Source organism: Apium graveolens, chromosome 10 (genome assembly GCF_009905375.1).
Source record: "Apium graveolens cultivar Ventura chromosome 10, ASM990537v1, whole genome shotgun sequence".
NCBI lineage: Eukaryota > Viridiplantae > Streptophyta > Magnoliopsida > Apiales > Apiaceae > Apium > Apium graveolens.
The window spans coordinates 132,211,944-132,231,160 of NC_133656.1; the positions used below are offsets into that span (position 1 = coordinate 132,211,944).

At 43.7% G+C, this 19,217-nt stretch overlaps 1 protein-coding gene across 1 annotated transcript; it reads right to left on the reverse strand.

The window, feature by feature from the left end:
- Window positions 1-453: 453 nt before the first annotated feature.
- LOC141691004 (protein FAF-like, chloroplastic) lies at window positions 454-1,923 on the reverse strand. Its single transcript, XM_074495755.1, has one exon. It carries the CDS (start codon window positions 1,921-1,923, stop codon window positions 454-456), a length of 1,470 nt encoding a protein of 489 aa, XP_074351856.1.
- Between the last annotated feature and the right edge of the window lie 17,294 nt (window positions 1,924-19,217).

Below are 19,217 nucleotides of genomic sequence, written 5' to 3' on the forward strand. Positions count from 1 at the left end.
TACAGAGCAACTTTACTTGCTGCAGATGGGCTATAGGTTTATATATGAAAAAATTGAGATTTAAAGCTGAACTGCATACTGTTATTAGTTAATTATTAGAAATTCAAAATTGTGAGAATTTCGATGTTGATACTTGATATTCTTTGGTTAATACGAGGCAAAAATATTTATGTCTGGTAACCTTGAAGAAGACAGGGTGCCGTGATGATTTTGTCTGTCAACCATGAAAATTCATTGTAATAAGAGACTGGATGAATATAAAATTTCTTAAATTTGCCGAGTTAAATTGTAGTAAACATCCTTAATCATTGGATATTTATTTAAGCTTCACAACCTTTGTCGTTTTTCTTTACTAGTGAAGGTGTGATTATTTTGGCAGGGTTCGAATAGTAATAGATAGGATCAACAGCTTTGGGGTGTTGAGGTAATATGCTCTCAAGAGAAATTGGAATTTTAGGTTGTTGCAATGCAATATGCATCCCAGCTTAGAAGAGATCTCCTTGCTTTCCTACAGGTCTTCAATGCAAGCAATTCTTGTTGCCCATATGATTTTGGCTTTTCAGGAGCAGGCATATTGTTGCTAATGTTGTGTTTTATGGTTGAATATTGGGTGATGGGGTTCTTAATGCCTGAAACCGCAGGTTTGATTCTCCAGAAATACTCATAAGCATTGAATGAGGAAGCTGCTGGTGGTGTGGCAGGTATTGTCCTGGTCGTTGGAGGTCGTGGTGGGAGAGAATGTGGCGATGTTTCTTTTCCTTCATTCTCTGTTTCAATTTTGGCTGCAGCATGGGTGAATTTGTGAGACCATATTGGGTTCTGGTTTTCCATTCCCATTATTTTCTTCATCATCAAAGCTGACCTGTGTATGTTAACCACTTCCCTTGACATTTCTGGCAATTCTTGTTTAGTGACGGTGTCTTGGATTTCATCAGTTCCCTCTTCGATGTCTTTGATTATTTCATCATCATGTCCCTGAATAGCGTTCGCAGCCTGTATGTTAAACACATTCTCAAGGTTTTCTTTGATTATGTACTCCTTTTCATCAAACAGGACCGCTTTATTGCTATTAGGTTGTTGAACATGCTGTTGACTTTTAGGAGGCTGAATTAATGCGAGGCGAAGGCGACCATCTTCGCGGTGTGCTTGGAGTTTTTTAGTTGAAGGACTTGAAACAGCTTTAAGGACCAATCGACCATTCTGACGAAGAGATTGCATGTGGACAGCTGGACCCTCAGTACTACCTGCAAGTAAAGGGATGGGGGGTGGAAAAGATTTAGGCTGCAGCTTCTTGTTAGATGCTGCAGGATAGTTGTACTTCGCCACTTTTGGTATTTCTTCTGAGTAGGAAATCTTTGGTGTTTCTTTCTCTTGCTGTGCCTGGTGTAATAGTTCTTCAACCTTGTCAGAACTAGTCTCTAATGTGACCTCGTTAGAACCAGTGTCTAAGGTGACCTTGTCAGAACCGGTTTCTGATCCAAGACCTTCAGTGCATATCTCGAGACTTTTAGAGCACAAGGAGCTTGAAGATTTCTTCACAAGATGATGAACATAAGGAGGTGGGAGCTCCTCTGTTTTCTTCTGCGATACAATTGAACTCCACAAATCTTGTTTAGGATTCTGGTGAAACTTTTTACCATCAAGTTCTTCCTCTTCATCATCAGACGAAGATGACTGATAATTAACAGCAGAGATAATTGAAAGCTGTGCAGATGAAAAAATCCTTTTCAATGCAGGAGGTTTGTTAAAACCATTATCAGCTAACCATTTCTTTGAAGACATGTCTGCAGAAAGAGTTCTTCGGAAGGAGGCAGCTGCAGGTGGCTTTGGTCCTCGAGAGTTGGATCCAAGAATGGATATTATCCCCTGCTTCTCCTCTTCAACTTTAAGGGGTAAGTTTCTCTTACAAGTTACAGTCAACATCTTCACAAATCACAGGTGATGGAGCTTTGTAGCTGGTAGAAGAAAAATACACTGCTTTTGCTGCACACCATAATAAAATATTGTGAGAAACAGGTCAATAGTCTCAGTAGGTAAGCTCTGTTTAAAAAGATATTTTCAGTGTAGCGATACGTTGGAGTTTATGCATGCCATGTTACATAACAGGATAGATTAATTGATAGAAAACTGAACCATAAGAAAGATCATAAACGTGCATCTACTTGTATGTAAGTTTGTGTGTGATTATATGTATTTGAAAGCAACTTACTAGGAATGAGCAACGGTAGCGAAATACTGATTGGGGGTAATGAAGAAGATGAAATAGATGTAGGAGGCAATCGATGATTGATAAGCCCAAGTAAAACTGAGGAGCGGGAAGGTATTTGTAGGAGGCTAGGAGCTCACTAATCACAATGCTTATGGGATATTGGGATGGGACCTGCATACGTAAGCCCACGTATTTCAAAAAATGCCTTTTTTGTTTTTTGTTCTTCTTGCAAAATAATCCGTACGAAACTACGTTGTTTCATGTTTGTGTTGTGTAGCTGTTTGTTTAGATGAGTATTTCTTTTTTTTTTTTTTTTTTTTGAGGAACCTTACCGTATATGTGAACTCCGGTAAATAAATTTCAGGAAAAACGTCAATTTACTTTTTGGATGTATTTGCTTCTATAGTTTTGTAAAATTATAAAGTAAAAAATAATGTAGAATGCGTGTCCTCCACCGTATCCCTTCCTATATTCATCCTGACCAAATCATATGCAAGCATATGAAATGATCAGTACGTGTAAACATCGGGTAAGAGGACTCTGATGAACATGAAGTAAACGAGGTGAAATATCTATTTGTGAAATAGGTGGGCACTGGGCAGGCATGGGGCGCAGCTTAATGTACAAATTAGATTTTATCAAAGTCTAACAGAAATTAGCCTTTGTATGTCAGTATTTGGCCAAATAAACATCTCTCCCGATGGAAACGTATGAAATGAAAATCGTTTGGTTCGTTGATTTCGAATAGTACGAATGGTTTCATATTAGGCATACTTATCATTTTTAAGACAATTTGATTTAATTTATAATTTGGAAAATGATATGTATTAGCTATCCCGAATTGTCTTTCAAATATATAGTTGTAATTTTTTTAATAATAAGACAGTGACCACATTATTTGAGAATTTTTTGAAAATTTTTAACATATTAAATCATACCAAGTGTTATGAATCATGAGAAATATGTTTACAGGAAAATTTGGGTTATCTAACGCTATTCTTCAAATTTTATTTTAGTGCGGGCGAACAACCTTTATCTGAATTGTAACACAGGATGACTGGAGTAGGGAATGAAATTACAGAACAGACTTTCCGTGGGAGTATTTGTAAGTTTGTGTCGACTACAACAATTCTACTCATAATATCGTTCTAGAATCTAGATCATAATATCGTTCTGGATTACACAGTTACACTTATCATTTACAGCTACACATGTACGTGTTATCCAGTTGTGTGAACGCAGAGTAACGCAAAAAACGAAGCACGGTTCGAAGAGCACCGAATTAGAATATCTGGACCCTAATTTGTTGTTGTAGAACATAGTTTGATACTACTGACAAGGTCCACGTATATCTCATAAGAGTCATGAAGTTCAGATAAAGGTTGAAAATAAAAACGTCATATGACATAGTATATATTTGGTTTTCACAATTATTGGCCAATTTGCGATACATATCCAGACGAATAAAAGTTTATGGAGAAGGAATAACGAGGCTCATTTGGGACTACTGCATAAGAATTTAGGACAGTCCATAAAACTTCATTTCCATCCTCCAGAATTTATATGGAAGAGGGATGAACAAGAAAGGGAACCCAAAAGTTTTAGTAAATGGTCCTCGCCAAGGTTTCTTTCTTTACCCTGCTGGTGGCCATAATACTTACCTGTACGGTCCCCTACACTGAAGAGCATTAAAAATTTTCAATTTAAATAAATATATATGTATTTATATGATATATGTATATTAAGGTCAACACACTGATTTCAACTACACTGCTGAATCTCAGAACCGATCATGTTTCCCCCAATTCTTTCTGGACTACTGCATGCTTTCAGCTAAGATAGTTTAACGAGGGGGTAAACAGTGTTCTCACCGAAAAAACTTAAGATATAAATCTAGCAAGCTTATATAATTTAAGTCATATATAATATTATTTAAAGTGATATGTGAGATTAAATGTTTAAAATACTAATTTTTAGCATTTAAATTAAAAAATTGAAAAATCTAGTGAAAATGATTAAAAAATATTTAAATTTGGATAACTGACAAGTAATATAGTCATTTAAGTAGATGGTGCCCTCACATGGATCAGGTTATGGATTTGTTATCGAGTGTAGATACGAAGGATGGACGGAAGGTCTTTCTACTTTTTAAATTGATACTGGAAATCACAATTTAATTCCAAATTTTCATGTTGGTAAAATTTTGTAAATTTTTTTGAAATCTGTAAGTATAATTTTTTTACGAAAAAGAATTTAGATATTAAAAAAGTTTTTTTAGATGATGATGTGACTGTTTTTATGCTGTTTACATATGGTTGAGAAAAAGGTTGGGAATCTCATGAAAAAGAAGGGCGGGGAAAGAGCAATTTGATGCCCGTTTTTATTAAACTTTACCATTGTTCTTATTCCATTTGAGCTAAGAAAAAATCTCAACTTTCCATTTATAACATAACTCTGATGGGATAATTTGATGGACACTACAAGAAAAGAAAAATACAAAAAGGAATATATGATTAAATTATTGATCTCCATCCTTTTTCTTCCCACAAAAATATATGGATGAAATGAAAGTAAGCGTCCAATATAGAGCATCACAAACAAGGTTCAACCACTTGGCTAAATGGGTAAGTGGACACGTCATTACTCATTGGTTCGATCTAGCTGGGTACTCTTTTGTTTGCGATACTACTCGTTTTCTCTGGTCCAAATTTGTATACCACAGGCCAATGGCAACGAGACCTGCAGTGCCGATGGCTTTGCCTTTTCACTCGCTTTCATAATACATACATTCGGGGCATGAATTTTGGAATATTCTCTTTGCATTATGGGAAGACGTTGTCGCGGCAATGTCGTAACAACAGATTTTCCCAAACACAAGAAAAAATATGGTAATTGATAACTCCGGTGAGCGGGCGGCTCCGTCCGTCGGCGTTCCTGGACCTTCTGTGCGTGAGAGAGGTGTAGCTGCAGGTTGGGCGCCTGCAAAACAACACCGGAAGAGGGGTTTGGCTCCCACGGCGCCTCCGGTGTAAGAATAAGAACAGGCTTTGGAGAAGATGAAGGTATATACTTATGTAATTTTGAGGCTGCTGTGTATGTGTGTTTTTATGTGATGGCTGCTATATGCTTTGAGTGTATGTGAGCGTGTGTGTGCAAGAGAAATTATTTTCCAACCCCCAAACCCTTCAGCCTTGGGGGTATATATAGCCCCAAGGTAGGGTTTAGGGGTAGTTACCTCTAAATCTGGGCCGTTGGATCTTGGGACCAGAGGACGCCTGACTTGGGTGGATTGCTTACATGTGTCCAGGGGAGGACCACCTTCAGAGTGTCCTAACGGCCCCTGACGCGCGCCGTGCTTGTCTGGTGTGCTGGTTGTTGATAGCTGTCATAGTCACGTGCCCACGTACCTTTGCTTGGCGGGTTGTGGGATGTGCATGTGCTTGCTGGGACCTCCCTCGCCGTGGTTTTGGCCCTGATCCGGATCCGGGTATGCAGGCGGATCCGGATCTGGGGAGTAGGATAGGCCCGAGCCTGGGCTCCGGGTTGGATCCGGATCCGGGTCATGGGATGGGCCTGGGCCTGGTCTCTCCATTTGATTGTTCTGGGAGAGGGGGGGTCTCGGTCCATCGATCGAGCCTGGTATCCATTAGATCCAAGTCGAATCCTAGCCGGGTCTCTTATACCCTATCATTTGCCCCCCACTCCCTTATGCAGATTTTCTGGATGAGGGAGTAGATTAGAATTACGTAGTTGCCTTGGAGAAAAATTTATGCTCCCGGTTGCCCTCCAATCCGGATCTGGTGTAATGGATATCAATCCGGATTAAGTTAGAATAGTTGCTTAAGAAAAATTTATGCTCCTGGTTGCCCCCAATCCGGATCTGGTGTAATGGATACCAATCCGGATTAAGTAGAATAATTCATAAAAATTTATGCTCCTGGTTGCCCCCCAATCCGGATCTGGCAGAATGGTTGCTTCAAAAATGCATCTGGTTGACAATGATCCGGATTATTGCTATTGATCCGGATCCTGGGCTGTGGAATTTGAAAAGTATGTAATTTGGAAACGGTTTTGCTCATTTTCCCCCCTTCGAATTTGAATTTTGGGCAGTTACTCCCTAGAAACCCGCCCCACTATCATTGAGGGGTTTAAATGTGCTTTAATATTCATGTATATAAAATATAAATACATGGGCAAACCAAGGGGTTTTTTGCTTTTTGGTTTTGTAACTGATTTGCCAGCCAACCATACCCTGCCACATGGCAGGGGCTGTTTATTCTCCTTTGGCCTATAAAAGGCTTCTCACTTCTTCCACTTCTTCTTTATTTTTTCCTCAAAAAAGAAAACCAACAGTCACAACATTCTTTCTTTTTCGATTCGCTTGGAGATCTTTGAAGCTTTGGGGTGTTTGTTGCCTGGTTTTTCCGCTGCCTTTCCGCCTCGACTTGCTCTTTCGCTCGACAAATCTGTAAGCCGCTACTGCCCTCTCATTGTTCTTTAATTTTGATTTTTCATATTTCCCTTATAGTTTTCGCATGCTTCGAATTGATTGGTGTATTTATGTGTTTTTGGTTTGTTTTTGTAGGGAGCTTGTATATTTTCGTTTGTGTTTGTAAATCTGTATGTATTTCTGTGTTTTAGGCTCGATTTTTGTCGATTTATAAGGTTTTTTCGTTTGATTTTTCTGGGTATTTTGGGGCCGTTCTTCGTGTTCTTGGAGGAAAGTATATGTATGTATATGAAAAATGTTTGTGTTTTGCTATTTGATTCTCAAAATGACTGTTTGTGGGTTAGGGTTTTTGTTTGGATCCGGGTCGAGGGTAGGTTTTTGGGTAGAATTATATGACTTAAGTTTTTTGTTTGTATGGATCCGGATCTGGGTATTCGCCATCAAGATCCGGGTCCATGGTGGTTTGCTTTTGTGGATTGTAGTCAGCATGATCCGGATCGTTGATGTTTTTCCGGGTTGGACTTGCATTGGTGGTCCGGATCATTAGGTTATGATAAAATAACGTACCTGATGCGGACCACTTAGGAAGAAAAATAAAATCTGTAGGGCCCAGACTAACTGACCTTCATTTTAATAGGTATATGGTCCAGATCAAAGAGCGAGCTAGGAAAGTATACAACTGCTATCCCAACTTTTCTGACGAGGAGAGTGATCCGGATTCGTCTGGTAGAGAACAGATCCGGGGCGAGATGGTTAGAAAGGGGTCCGGGTCCGTGGGAACAATTACGAGCTTCCGGTTCAAGAGGCTTTCAGAAAACTCTGTTATTTTCACCCCGGATGGCCGCTGGTCCGATATTAAATATCACTTTGTTAGAAAGCCACCCGGGTTTGAAGACAGCATATACTATACCCGAGTCAGATACGAGAGGCACGAGGATGGCCACCCGGGCCTTTATGATCAGGGCGCCCTGGAGGCAGCTTTTGCCTCATTTGGGATCAGCCGGGATCATTACCAGCTGAAGGATTTTTATGCTGAAGCTGAACCGGGTGATATGGACAAGGCAATTCGGGCTGCTTTTCAGTTGACTCCTGATATCGCTTGGAGGTGGCCCGAGCCGTATGAGAGGATCTTTCATCGTCCTGCGGATGGTTACGTCCCGGTCTGGCTGGAGCATTTAAGGTCCGGGTGGAGTCCACGCTGCCATATTTTTCTCAAGCACCTGTGTAAGTATGTCTATAGGATATCCCCCATGCAGATAACTCCAAATGGAATAAAGTCTATGACTTGGTTCATAGCTTGCTGCAACAAGGCCGGGCTCATGCCTACCTTCAAGTTGTTCCACCAGATATTTTATCTTTCTAGGTCAAGCCAGAAACCTTTTTACGAGCTGAGATTCCGGGCAGCAGAGTGTGGATTTGGTCCGGGTAGGTCCAAACCGGTTATGCACCAGACTTCTTTGAAACATTGGAATGGGGAGATATTGATGTTGAAGGGGTACGATTTGGAGTATCTTCCTTATTTCACAACTGGGGAGGTTAAGACGAAGTTCAACCCAGAGATCTTAGAGGGGGAGGCTGTAGACCAAATTAGAAAATTTTGTGGTAGTCTCGGGTTCCAGCCAACCCGGGATACGTTTATGAACCATAAACTCCTGTTCCAACTTGGCTGTAAGTTTTTCTTTAACCTGTTCTGTCAGTGATCCGGGTTCTTGTCCATACTCGGGAATCCGGATTACGTTCCCCTTTCTTTTTGCTTGTTTTAGGGAACTGTTTGTTATTCGATCCGGGTCTCTCTGATTTCCCTTATGATCCGGATCCTCGTATATTTTGCGTTTTTACTTTTCGCCTGTTTGCATAAATCGTCTTCCCATGATCCGGGCATGCTGCAGTATTTTACTCCCGGATTTGGGAGTACTTGCATTTTTATCAATCCTGTGCTTATAGTTTTCCTTTTCCATTTTTCAGGTTTGCCGCATTACAACCCTGCTTCCCGGGCCATAATGTCTTCTTCAGCTTATGCAGCAGCTTTTAACTCATTAGGACTGGCATATAAGACAACAAAAGGGGCTCCTGGGACTGGATCCGGGTCTGCTGACGCAGAGGGTGGAGCCGAGTCTTCGGCACCCCAGAATGTTCAAGATCCGGGCAATGCGCCCTTGGACAAGGACCCGGACGTCCAGGACATATCTGACGAGGAGCCTCCTTCCAAGAAGAGGAAGTCCGTCCCGGGAAAGCCTCCTCGCGGAAAGGCTGTTATTGCTGACCGGGTCATATGTGATTCGGAAGGGAAGGGACCGGATGGGACCCCTATCCGGATAGGGACAAAGAGCCTTATCGATCTGGCTGGGTTCATGTCCAGTATCCCCTCAGAGGAAGATTGGGAGGAGGTTGAGGGCTACAACATGGCTGCTGCCTTGAAGAGGGTCACAGGACAATGGGGGCAGGTAACTTCTGAATTTTTAAGCCCGTAGTTCCGGATTATGCCCCCCAATCCACTTTTCTCTTGTAATAATATTCTTCTTCTTTTTTTTTTGTTTCTCAGCTTGGGAGTGCGATGTCCATCTGCTCCGATGTTGCCTTCACTGAGCTCAAGGAGGCTAACAATCGGACTAAGGCTGAGAAGATGCTTTCTGATTCCCTGAGGGGTGAGCTGGAGGAGGCCCGGGAGGGGTTCCAGGTTGTGGAGGCCCAGTTGAATGAGAAATTGAAGAATTCGGAGACCCGGGCCGAGGGGCTGGCCCAGAAAGTTGAGAGGCTCAAGGCCGAGCTTGCTGCTAAAGAGAATCTGAACAAGGAGGCCATCATTGCTGAGTTCAAGGCCAGCGATATTTATGACTTCGAGGTTGCTCAGGTCGGGGTTCCCGAGGTGCGCAGGTCCTGGGTGGTTGCCGAGCGTCATATCAAAACTGACCCATTTGCTTCCTGGGAGAGCTTTATCCAGGAGTTCCTTGCTGCAAAGGCTGCAGTTGAGCAGGGTCAAGGAGAACCGGAACCCTATGATGGTCCGAGCCCCAGCTTCCTCTAGATCCGGACCAGCTTTGCAAAGCTTCTCGGGCCCCGCCCATGTAATTTCATTTCTAGGATTTTTTGATTTTGTACTTTGATTTGAACTATATGTAATATTTGGATTTGTTCTGGATCGATGGCGATCCGGATCCTGCTTTGAACCTTTCTTCCGTCGTAGAAAATATTTGCTTTTCTTTCATCTGTTGTTTTTATTTTTATGAGCAATCTGGATCCTGGCTCTATTGCGCAAATGATCCTGATTCAGGTTGTGGCAATGCCCCCGATCCGGATGGGCTTTATATCCGGATTGTCCCGGGTATGAAGCTGTATCCGGATTTGCTGTTGAAATTGTTTTCGATCCGGGTATGATACCCGCCTGGGTTGAATTATTATTTTTTGCTTTATGTACTTGGGGAAATACAAGTGCATAATGGTTGTTTGCAACCTGGATTTGAATGCTAATCCGAGTTATTTTTTGCTTTTTAATTTGCTTTCAATCCGGGTATATGAACTACCCGGGTTGATATATATTTGTTTTTTTTGCTTTATGTACTTGGAAATTTTAAGTACATAATGGTTGTTTGTAACCCGGATTTGAATGCTAATCCGGGTTGTTTTTTGAATTTAAATTTGCTTTCAATTCGGGTATCTCTAAGCAAATAGTGGTTGCTTTCGTTTTTTGCTTCTAACCCGGGTGTTGATTTAAAAGTAATGACTTTCTGAGAAAGGAAAATTCTTTTCATTGATTTGCAAATGTTTTTTTTCATACAAAATATCGGATCATAGATTGGTTGCTTGCCATAGGCTACAAGTTCTGGTTGCTTTTGGTTGCTTTTCTACTGGTAAAACTTTCTGAGCCTGAGTCCGTGCCATGTATTTGGTACTTCAGAGTTATCCATGTTCATGAGCTTGTATGTTCCTGGCCTTAGAACTTCCTTGACTTTGTATGGGCCTTCCCACTTTGGCATTAGTTTTCCAGTGTTTGTGGGGTCTGAAGCTTCCGTGTCTCGAAGGACCAGGTCTCCAACTTGAAAGTTTTTGACCCGGGACTTCTTGCTGAAGTGCTCTCTTGTTTTTTGCTTATATTTTTCCATTCTTGCAACTGCCTGGTCTCGAACTTCATCAATTAGCTCAATATTCGTTCTGAGCCCCTCCTCGTTTGCTATTTCATCAAAGTTGATTGCTCGATGGGAGGGGGATCCTACTTCAATTGGTAGCATGACTTCAGTTCCATAAGCCAGCTTGAAGGGGGTTTCTCCTGTGCTTGTTCTGGGGCTTGTTCTGTATGCCCAGAGTACATTAGGCAACTCTTCTGGCCATTTGGTTTTGCTTTCCCTGAGTCTCTTTTCTATCCCCCTGAGAAGTATTCGGTTTGTTACTTCAACTTGCCCATTTCCTTGAGGGTAGGCTACTGATGACTTCTTGTGCCGGATGCCCCTTTCTTGAAGGTAGGATTCGAATTCTGAACCAACGAACTGTGGACCATTATCTGAGACTAGTACCCTCGGGATCCCAAACCTCATCAATATATTGTCCATAAACTTGATGCAGTCTTGTTGGTTTATTGTCCTCATTGCCTTTGCTTCTACCCATTTTGTCATATAGTCAATTGAGACTAGTAAGTACCTGAGGTCTCCTCTGGCTCTGGGAAAGGGTCCCATGATATCAATTCTCCATACATCAAATGGGATTGGTGACAAGACTGAGGAGGGTAGGACTGGGCTCATCCGTGTCACATTGCTGAAGAGTTGGCATTCCTTGCATTTTTTCACAAAGTCTATTGAATCCTGGTGGATAGTAGGCCAGTAGTACCCCTACCTTATGATTTTGTGAGCTAGTGCTTTTGCGGACATGTGGTCCCCGCAGATTCCTTCGTGAACTTCCATGAGGCAGTATTGTGCCTCTCCTGGGCCTATGCACTTGAGGATTGGGGAGAAAAAGGTCCGGCGGTAGAGTATTCCCTCTTCCATGAAGAATTTTGAAGCTTTTGCCTTTAACCTTTGAGCCTTCCCTTTATCCTCCGGGAGCTCTCCCTTCTCCAAGTAGTTAATGAATGGAGTCATCCAATTCGGACTGTTTTCTATCTCCATGACTTCCTCAGACTCTGTGCTTGGTTTCTGCAATTCTTCGAAGTAGACGGAGCAATCCAGGTCTGATGAGTTTTGAACAAGTTTGGACAATGCATCAGCTTCTGAATTCTCCTCTCTGCTGATTTGGATGACTTGGACTGTTGGTATGGAGGCTAGGTAGCTTTGGACCAGAGCCTGGTAATTGGCTAGAACTGGATCCTTGGCTATGTACTCGCCATTTGTTTGCTTTACGACGATCTGGGAGTCGCTGTAGATTTTGAGATTCTGGATCCTGAGTGTTGTTGCTAGCTTCAATCCTGCAATCAAGGCCTCGTACTCTGCCTGGTTGTTTGTTGCTGAGAATGCAAAGGAGATTGCTGTTTGAATTGTGAATCCTTCCGGGCTCTTTAGGATGAGCCCGGCTCCCGATCTTTCATTTGTTGAAGAACCATCAACTTTGAGAGCCCAGGCTTCTGTTTCTTGATCTGTGTTTCTCTCAGGGTCAATGCTCATGGGCGCGGGCTCTTCTTCTGGGAAATTGCATTCTATGATGAAATCAGCTAGAGCCTGGGCTTTGATTGCTGTTCTAGGAATGAAACTTAGATTGAACTGACTTAACTCAACTGCCCAATTTACCAATCTCCCTGAGACATCTGGCTTGTGTAATATCTTCCTTAATGGTTGATTTGTTACAACTCGTATCTCCCTTCTCTGGAAGTAGTGTCTGAGTTTCCTGGATGCTGTGACTAAGGCGTAAGCAAACTTTTCTAGCCTCGGGTACCGGGTTTCTGCGTCTTTTAGCACTTGGCTCACATAATAAACTGGTTGCTGTTTGCCATTCTCTTCCCTGATCAAGGCTGCTCCAACTGCCAGGGCCCCTGCTGACAAGTAAAGGGATAGGGGTTCCCCGGGTTGAGCTTTTGTTAACCCAGCCATTCTACATTTGCCAGCCATTCTGGGTATTTGACTTCGCATATTATTCCAGCCGTCAGTAGTTTCTCAATTTCTTCATCGATTGCTTTTTGCCTTTCCGGGGCAAAAATTCTTCTCTTTTGCTTGACTGGCTTCCTTTCTGGGTTGACGTCCAAGCTATGCATTGCTATGGATTCATCCAACCCGGGCATTTCTTTCGGGGTCCAAGCGAATATATCAGAGTACCCTTGGAGTAGTGACACCAAGTCTTTTCTGAAATTAGCCTCGAGCCCGGATCCTATCTTTATCTTTTTTGAAGGATCGCTCGTGCTGATCAGAATTGTTTCTGTTTCAACAGCGGCCTCTATCTTGGATTGATCCGTATCTGATACCATCTTTTGGATCCGAGCCTCTGTGTTCTTTTTCATATAAATCTAAGCCTGGGCTGTCATCTCTTTATTGTCTCTTTCTTCAGTTATTTCTGGGTTGGTTGCTTGCACAGTAGGGTTGGTTTGGTCAATGCCTAGGCCCAATTCAATCCCCTTTATGACTTGGTTGCTTTTTTGCTCTTCTGAGCTTTGTTTGGTCGCTTTTGGATCTGAGAGGGTCTCTATGACCTGAACTTCTTTTCTCCCATCATCCCTTGATTGTTTGCGATGTTTCTTTATACTTTGCTGTTTCCGGAGCACGACAGCCTTTCTCTTGTTTTCTTGATGGGTCTCAGCCATTACCAGAGCCTGGCTATAACATCTTTCAGCTACCTCATAGTCTCCCTTGATTTCTCCTACCCCGGTTGGGGTTGGGAACTTGATTTTCAAATGTGATATGGAGGTGATTGCTTGGATCCTGGTCAAGGCTGAGCGCCCAATTATGCCGTTGTAAGATGAGAGAGTATTGATCATGTAGAACTTAATCACATGGGTAACTTGGTTTGGGGCCGATCCAAATATTACTGGCAAGTACAAAGTTCCTTGGATCGGGACCAAGTTGTTCCCGAACCCATACAGAGGGTCCTCTTGGCATTCATTGGAGCGTACGCTCCCAAGCTTCATCCTGTCCACAGTATGCTTGAAGAGTATGTTTACTGAGGATCCATTATCGATCAACATCCTTCTTACTTCGTTGTCAAAGATATCAAGTGTTACAACCAAGGCTTCATTGTGATTCGGGTTGACTCCTTCATAATCCTTGCTGCTGAATGAGATCATCATCTCCGGGTAGGATTGGATTGAGAATACCTCATCCCCTGAGCCCGGGCTCCTAGGGGGAGAGTGCGAGCCTCCCAGGACCACATTTACCACATTCTTACCTTTTCTTGGCCTTTCCTCTCTCTGATTTTTCTCCCTTGAGATATATTGATTGAGGTTGCCTTTCTTGACTTGATCTTCAATGAAGTATTTTAGAGAGAGACAATTCTCAGTCTTGTGTCCATGGGTTTTATGATAGTCGCACTGCCTGTTGTAAGGCCTGCTCTCTGGGGGAGTCTGCATTGGCTTTGGAGGATAGTAGAATGGCTTTCCCTTGATCTCCTTCAGTATCTCTTCCCGGGTCCTGTTTAGTTGTGTCCACTCTGGCTCTTGCCTAGGCTCCCTTTGCTGCCTAGGGGGACCGGGATCACTTTTGGATTCTGTTTTAGGACCCAATCTTTGGAATATTGGGGTGTTTTGTACAACGTTGGTTTGCTGGGTTTGGTTGCTTTGTTTGAACTTTTTCTCCTGATGGTAACCCCCTTTCGGTCGGTCATCAGAAGATTTGTTCCTGTTCCCTCCATTCCGAGTCATTCTCATTGCCTGGAGAACATCCGTTTCTTTTATGAACCGGGCTGCCATAGAATAAGCAGCGGCCAGGCTTTGGGGTTCCTTGTTTATCAATTCCACAATATATCTCTCGTTGTGTTCTGGATCCAGGTTTCTTCAAAATATGCTTAGAGCCTCCCTTTCATCTAGATTCGAAACTTTGTTGATAGCTTCCTGGAACCTCCGCATGTAGGCTGAGAGTGCTTCGTTATCGTACTGGCGGATTGTCTCCAGGTGGCACATGTGCATTTCATGTGTTTTATTAGCTCTGAATCTTCTAAGGAAGGCTTCTCTGAATTCTTTCCAGGAGTGAATGCTTCTTGATGGGATTCTGTTGAACCATCTTTGAGCCCCCCCTTTGAGGGTCGAAGCGAAGAATCTGGATTTCGTCAAGTCATTGTAATAGTATATCTGGGCTATCTGTTCGAAATAGTTGAGGTGCTCTTCCGGATCCCCCAGCCCATCGAAAGAATCGAAGTTGTAGTGTTTGAGATTTTTCTGTCGGGGGATGGCTTCTAGGGAGTGGCTGAAGGGCGTGAGGGTTTCCCCAACTTCCACCCCGGATTCTTTCTCCATTTTTCTCTGGAGCTCGTAGATCATTTCCTTGAGGTCTCTCTGACCCTCCTCTTCGTCATCGGAAATGAGTTCGGGGGTAGGGTCCCTTCGTGCTCTTTTTCCTTTTGTTTTAGCTAGGAGTCTCTCCTCCTCCATCTGCATTCTTTTCTGAATTTTTTGCTCCAGCTTTTCCTCCTCCTCTTTTCTTATCTTTTCTCTGATTTCTTCTAGCTTTTTCTTTCTGGTTGCTTCTGTCTCCTTTTGATTCTTTTTTGCCTTAGTCCCAATTCGGTCGAAGACAGATCTCCTGGATTGCTGAGAGTCCCCGAACTCTTCTTTCTCATCATCTTGCTCAAATTCCATCTGAGCCCGGGCTTGTTCATCTCTGTAGAGCCTGATTGCTTCAGCAAGTTCATGGCTTGTTAAGTTAGCCATATGCTCCTCTGCCACTGGGACATTTGTGTACTTGTACTGATTTAGCTCTATGACATTTCTAGCATCCCTGATTGGAGTATGCTGTGTCAGTGGTTGCTCCTGGAAGGTTTCCCTGTCTCCCCCAGGTTCTTGAACTTGAGAGGGGTCTTGATCTTGAATGTGGGTACTGACGGAGGGCCTACCAGCTGTACTTTTTCCTGCTCTTGCCATTACCACAATTGTACAAATAACTAACCAAGATTTGAGGCTACAAATGTGGATCTGAGGTTGCTTTTTTGAATATTACAAAAATTGTCCAGAGTAACAGCAAGCAAACTTTCTGGGTTTTGCTAAAAATAATACCAAACAAGAACAGCAGGCTCTTGAACACAAAAGAAAATACACAAGCTAAAACAGTTCTGGGTTTTAAACCACCAAGACTATTAAACCCCAGGCTTCGAGATTACCAATACTATCAAACCCTAAACAACTAAAACTTAACAAACAAGAGCGGGCTCACACAAATACGGCCTAAAGCAAGAAGCTCATACAAACGTGTTCAAAGTGAAAACTCATATTCAAGAAAGGGTTTGGTTGTTTATGTTCTTACAGGTTTGAAAGTGGACTCTCTCAAGAGTTTGCTGATGAAGATGAATCCAGGGGCACCGAGACCCAAGGATGTTCCCCCTCCTTCTAGCGCCAAATGATAACTCCGGTGAGCGGGCGGCTCCGTCCGTCGGCGTTCCTGGACCTTCTGTGCGTGAGAGAGGTGTAGCTGCAGGTTGGGCGCCTGTAAAACAACACCGGAAGGGGGTTTGGCTCCCACGGCGCCTCCGGTGTAAGAATAAGAACAGGCTTTGGAGAAGATGAAGGTATATACTTATGTAATTTTGAGGCTGCTGTGTATGTGTGTTTTTATGTGATGGCTGCTATATGCTTTGAGTGTATGTGAGCGTGTGTGTGCAAGAGAAATTATTTTCCAACCCCCAAACCCTTCAGCCTTGGGGGTATATATAGCCCCAAGGTAGGGTTTAGGGGTAGTTACCTCTAAATCTGGGCCGTTGGATCTTGGGACCAGAGGACGCCTGGCTTGGGTGGATTGCTTACATGTGTCCAGGGGAGGACCACCTTCAGAGTGTCCTAACGGCCCCTGACGCGCGTCGTGCTTGTCTGGTGTGCTGGTTGTTGATAGCTGTCATAGTCACGTGCCCACGTACCTTTGCTTGGCGGGTTGTGGGATGTTCATGTGCTTGCTGGGACCTCCCTCGCCGTGGTTTTGGCCCTGATCCGGATCCGGGTATGCAGGCGGATCCAGATCTGGGGAGTAGGATAGGCCCGAGCCTGGGCTCCGGGTTGGATCCGGATCCGGGTCATGGGATGGGCCTGGTCTCTCCATTTGATTGTTCTGGGAGAGGGGGGTCTCGGTCCATCGATCGAGCCTGGTATCCATTAGATCCAAGTTGAATCCTAGTCGGGTCTCTTATACCCTATCAGTAATTAGAGTATTCGGTGCTAATTTTTAACAATCGTGTCTTATATAAATTATATTTAACACACTGTTCTAGATTTCTTAGATAATTATTTCAAGGGCCCAGTGTTGACTATAGGCCCTATGAGCGCAGGGCCGTCGGACGATTGAGCCACTGGGCCGAAGGCCCACCGGGCCTATAAGCCGAAGGCTCACGGAGAATCCCAGGGCAAAGCCCATTCTTCTTCAGGACCGTTGGAAAGAAGAAGAAGCATAACGCCCCCTTTTCACTCTCTCCTTAATGATGAGTAACGTAAGGTGCATTCATGGTAAAATTTGGTATAAAATCCTTTGAAAAGTAAGACAACACAGACACAGATTCTCTAAAACACTCTGCTCTTCTTGTATTCTTTACCTACCTCTACAACCAGATTCTTATTCTCAAGCCGGAGGTGAATCGGGGGTACAAACCCTCGCATTCTCTTCACTTTCAGGTACTAACTAAAGCCATCTTCACGGAGGCCGAAACCCGTTCAAACACCCGAATGAATCTGGGCGTAAAATTTGGCGCCGTCTGTGGGAAATACGAGAGTTACAAGCTGAGATAATGAGAACATGACAGAAATAATTCATGAACATTCACCACCACCTGATTTTTCCGACAAGGGACAACCATCCACTCTAGTGGACGAAGATGGGGTCATCACATTGACTCCTGAGAAAGAGGCCTTACTCCTAAAGATCCGGGCAAAAAAGGCCGCGGAGAAGGGCAAGGCGAAAACTGATCAAGCTCAAAAGGAAGCAGAAGCCCGAGCAAAGCGAAGAGAGGCTGATGCGCTCCGGCTGAAGGCCCTACAGCTGCAAAGAGAGGAGATTAAATTACAAGAACGAACTTTGCGCGAAGCATTGCAGGCCGACGAGCCCGTAAGAACGAATTAGGATAAAAGAGAACGTAGGGCGCATGACGAAGAAGATGAGTCTGACTCTGATTCGCATCCCCGAAGGAAAAGGACCAAACAACCCTTTTCATCTGATTCAGACGAAGAGCCCGATGGATCCCGCCTCAGGCTCAATCGTCTAGAGAAGGCCCTGTTCGGCGATAGGAGGGCCGACAGAGAACCGGTTGTGACCCAAGAAATTGAGCAATATCAACCTCCCGGCGAAGAAAGGCAATTCCCTAAGGTGAGTGAGTTCAGTGGGAAGGGAGACCCTGAAGACCATTGCGAAAAGTACGAGATGCTAATGATTGGGATGAGTCACAATGATATCATGCTATGCAAAATATTCAAGACCTATTTGAAGGGGTCAACTTCGATGTGGTACAAATCCCTCAAGCCCAGGTCCATTGGATCCTACGAGCAGCTGAAGAGGAAGTTTCTGAAGTACTACTCGCATCTATGCCGAAAGGCGAAGGACACTGAAGCCCTGGTCCACTGCAGGCAAAGAGCGAATGAAGAGTTGGGGGATTATCTCGCTCGGTTTAAGGAGGAAGCTGGAATGGTTACTAACCTGGACAAGGTCAAAGCAATGGGCTTCTTGACGTCGGGGCTGGACCCCTACAAAGGTAAAAAGTTTCGCTCATCTCTTTATGATTTTCCCCTGAAATCCCTGAATGATATATATATGAGGGGCGAAAACATTCGTCGAAAGATGGAAAATATTGGGGGATATAAGGACTACTGAAAGGATGACCGATCAAAGCGAGCCGGCAGATACGAAGGCTCAAGATCAGGCGTTGGCCGAAGGGATGGTAGGAAAGAAGGAAGAAAAGAAACGGATCGGGGGCCGAACGGCGACGAGATAGAGATTCGGCCATGTTCACCCCTTTAAATGCGCCGATCTCCAAGATTCTCCTTGAGATCAAGGGCAAACCCGGATTTGTCCGCCCGACTAAAATGAAGGTCCCAAACCACAAGAAGAACCCTGACAAATACTACGACTATCACAGGGACAAGGGGCATAACACCGACGAGTGCTATCACCTCAAAAAGCTCATTGAGCGAATGATCAAAGACGGCGAACTTAATCAGTTCATCCGAGATCTGAGAGACAGGCTTGGACCGAAGGAGAATCAAGAGGAGGAGGCAGAGGCCGAGGAGCCAGAACAAAAGGATAGGATAAGGGGCAAAGTAAAAACTATATCTGGGGCAGCATCTTGGATAAGGATAGCAAGACAGCCAAGAAGAAATATGCCTGACAAGTGTACAATCTATATCATTTCGGTCAGGCGAAACCCCATATGCCCATGACCTTCAGCACTGAAGACTATGAGGATGTCATTCGCCCGCACGAGGATCCTCTTATTATAAATCCTATCATCGGGCAGAATAAGATATGG

What these genes read in the sequence shown, in the direction of transcription:
- LOC141691004 (XM_074495755.1), bottom strand. Translation starts at nt 1,923, where the DNA reads ATGTTGACTGTAACTTGTAAGAGAAACTTACCCCTTAAAGTTGAAGAG.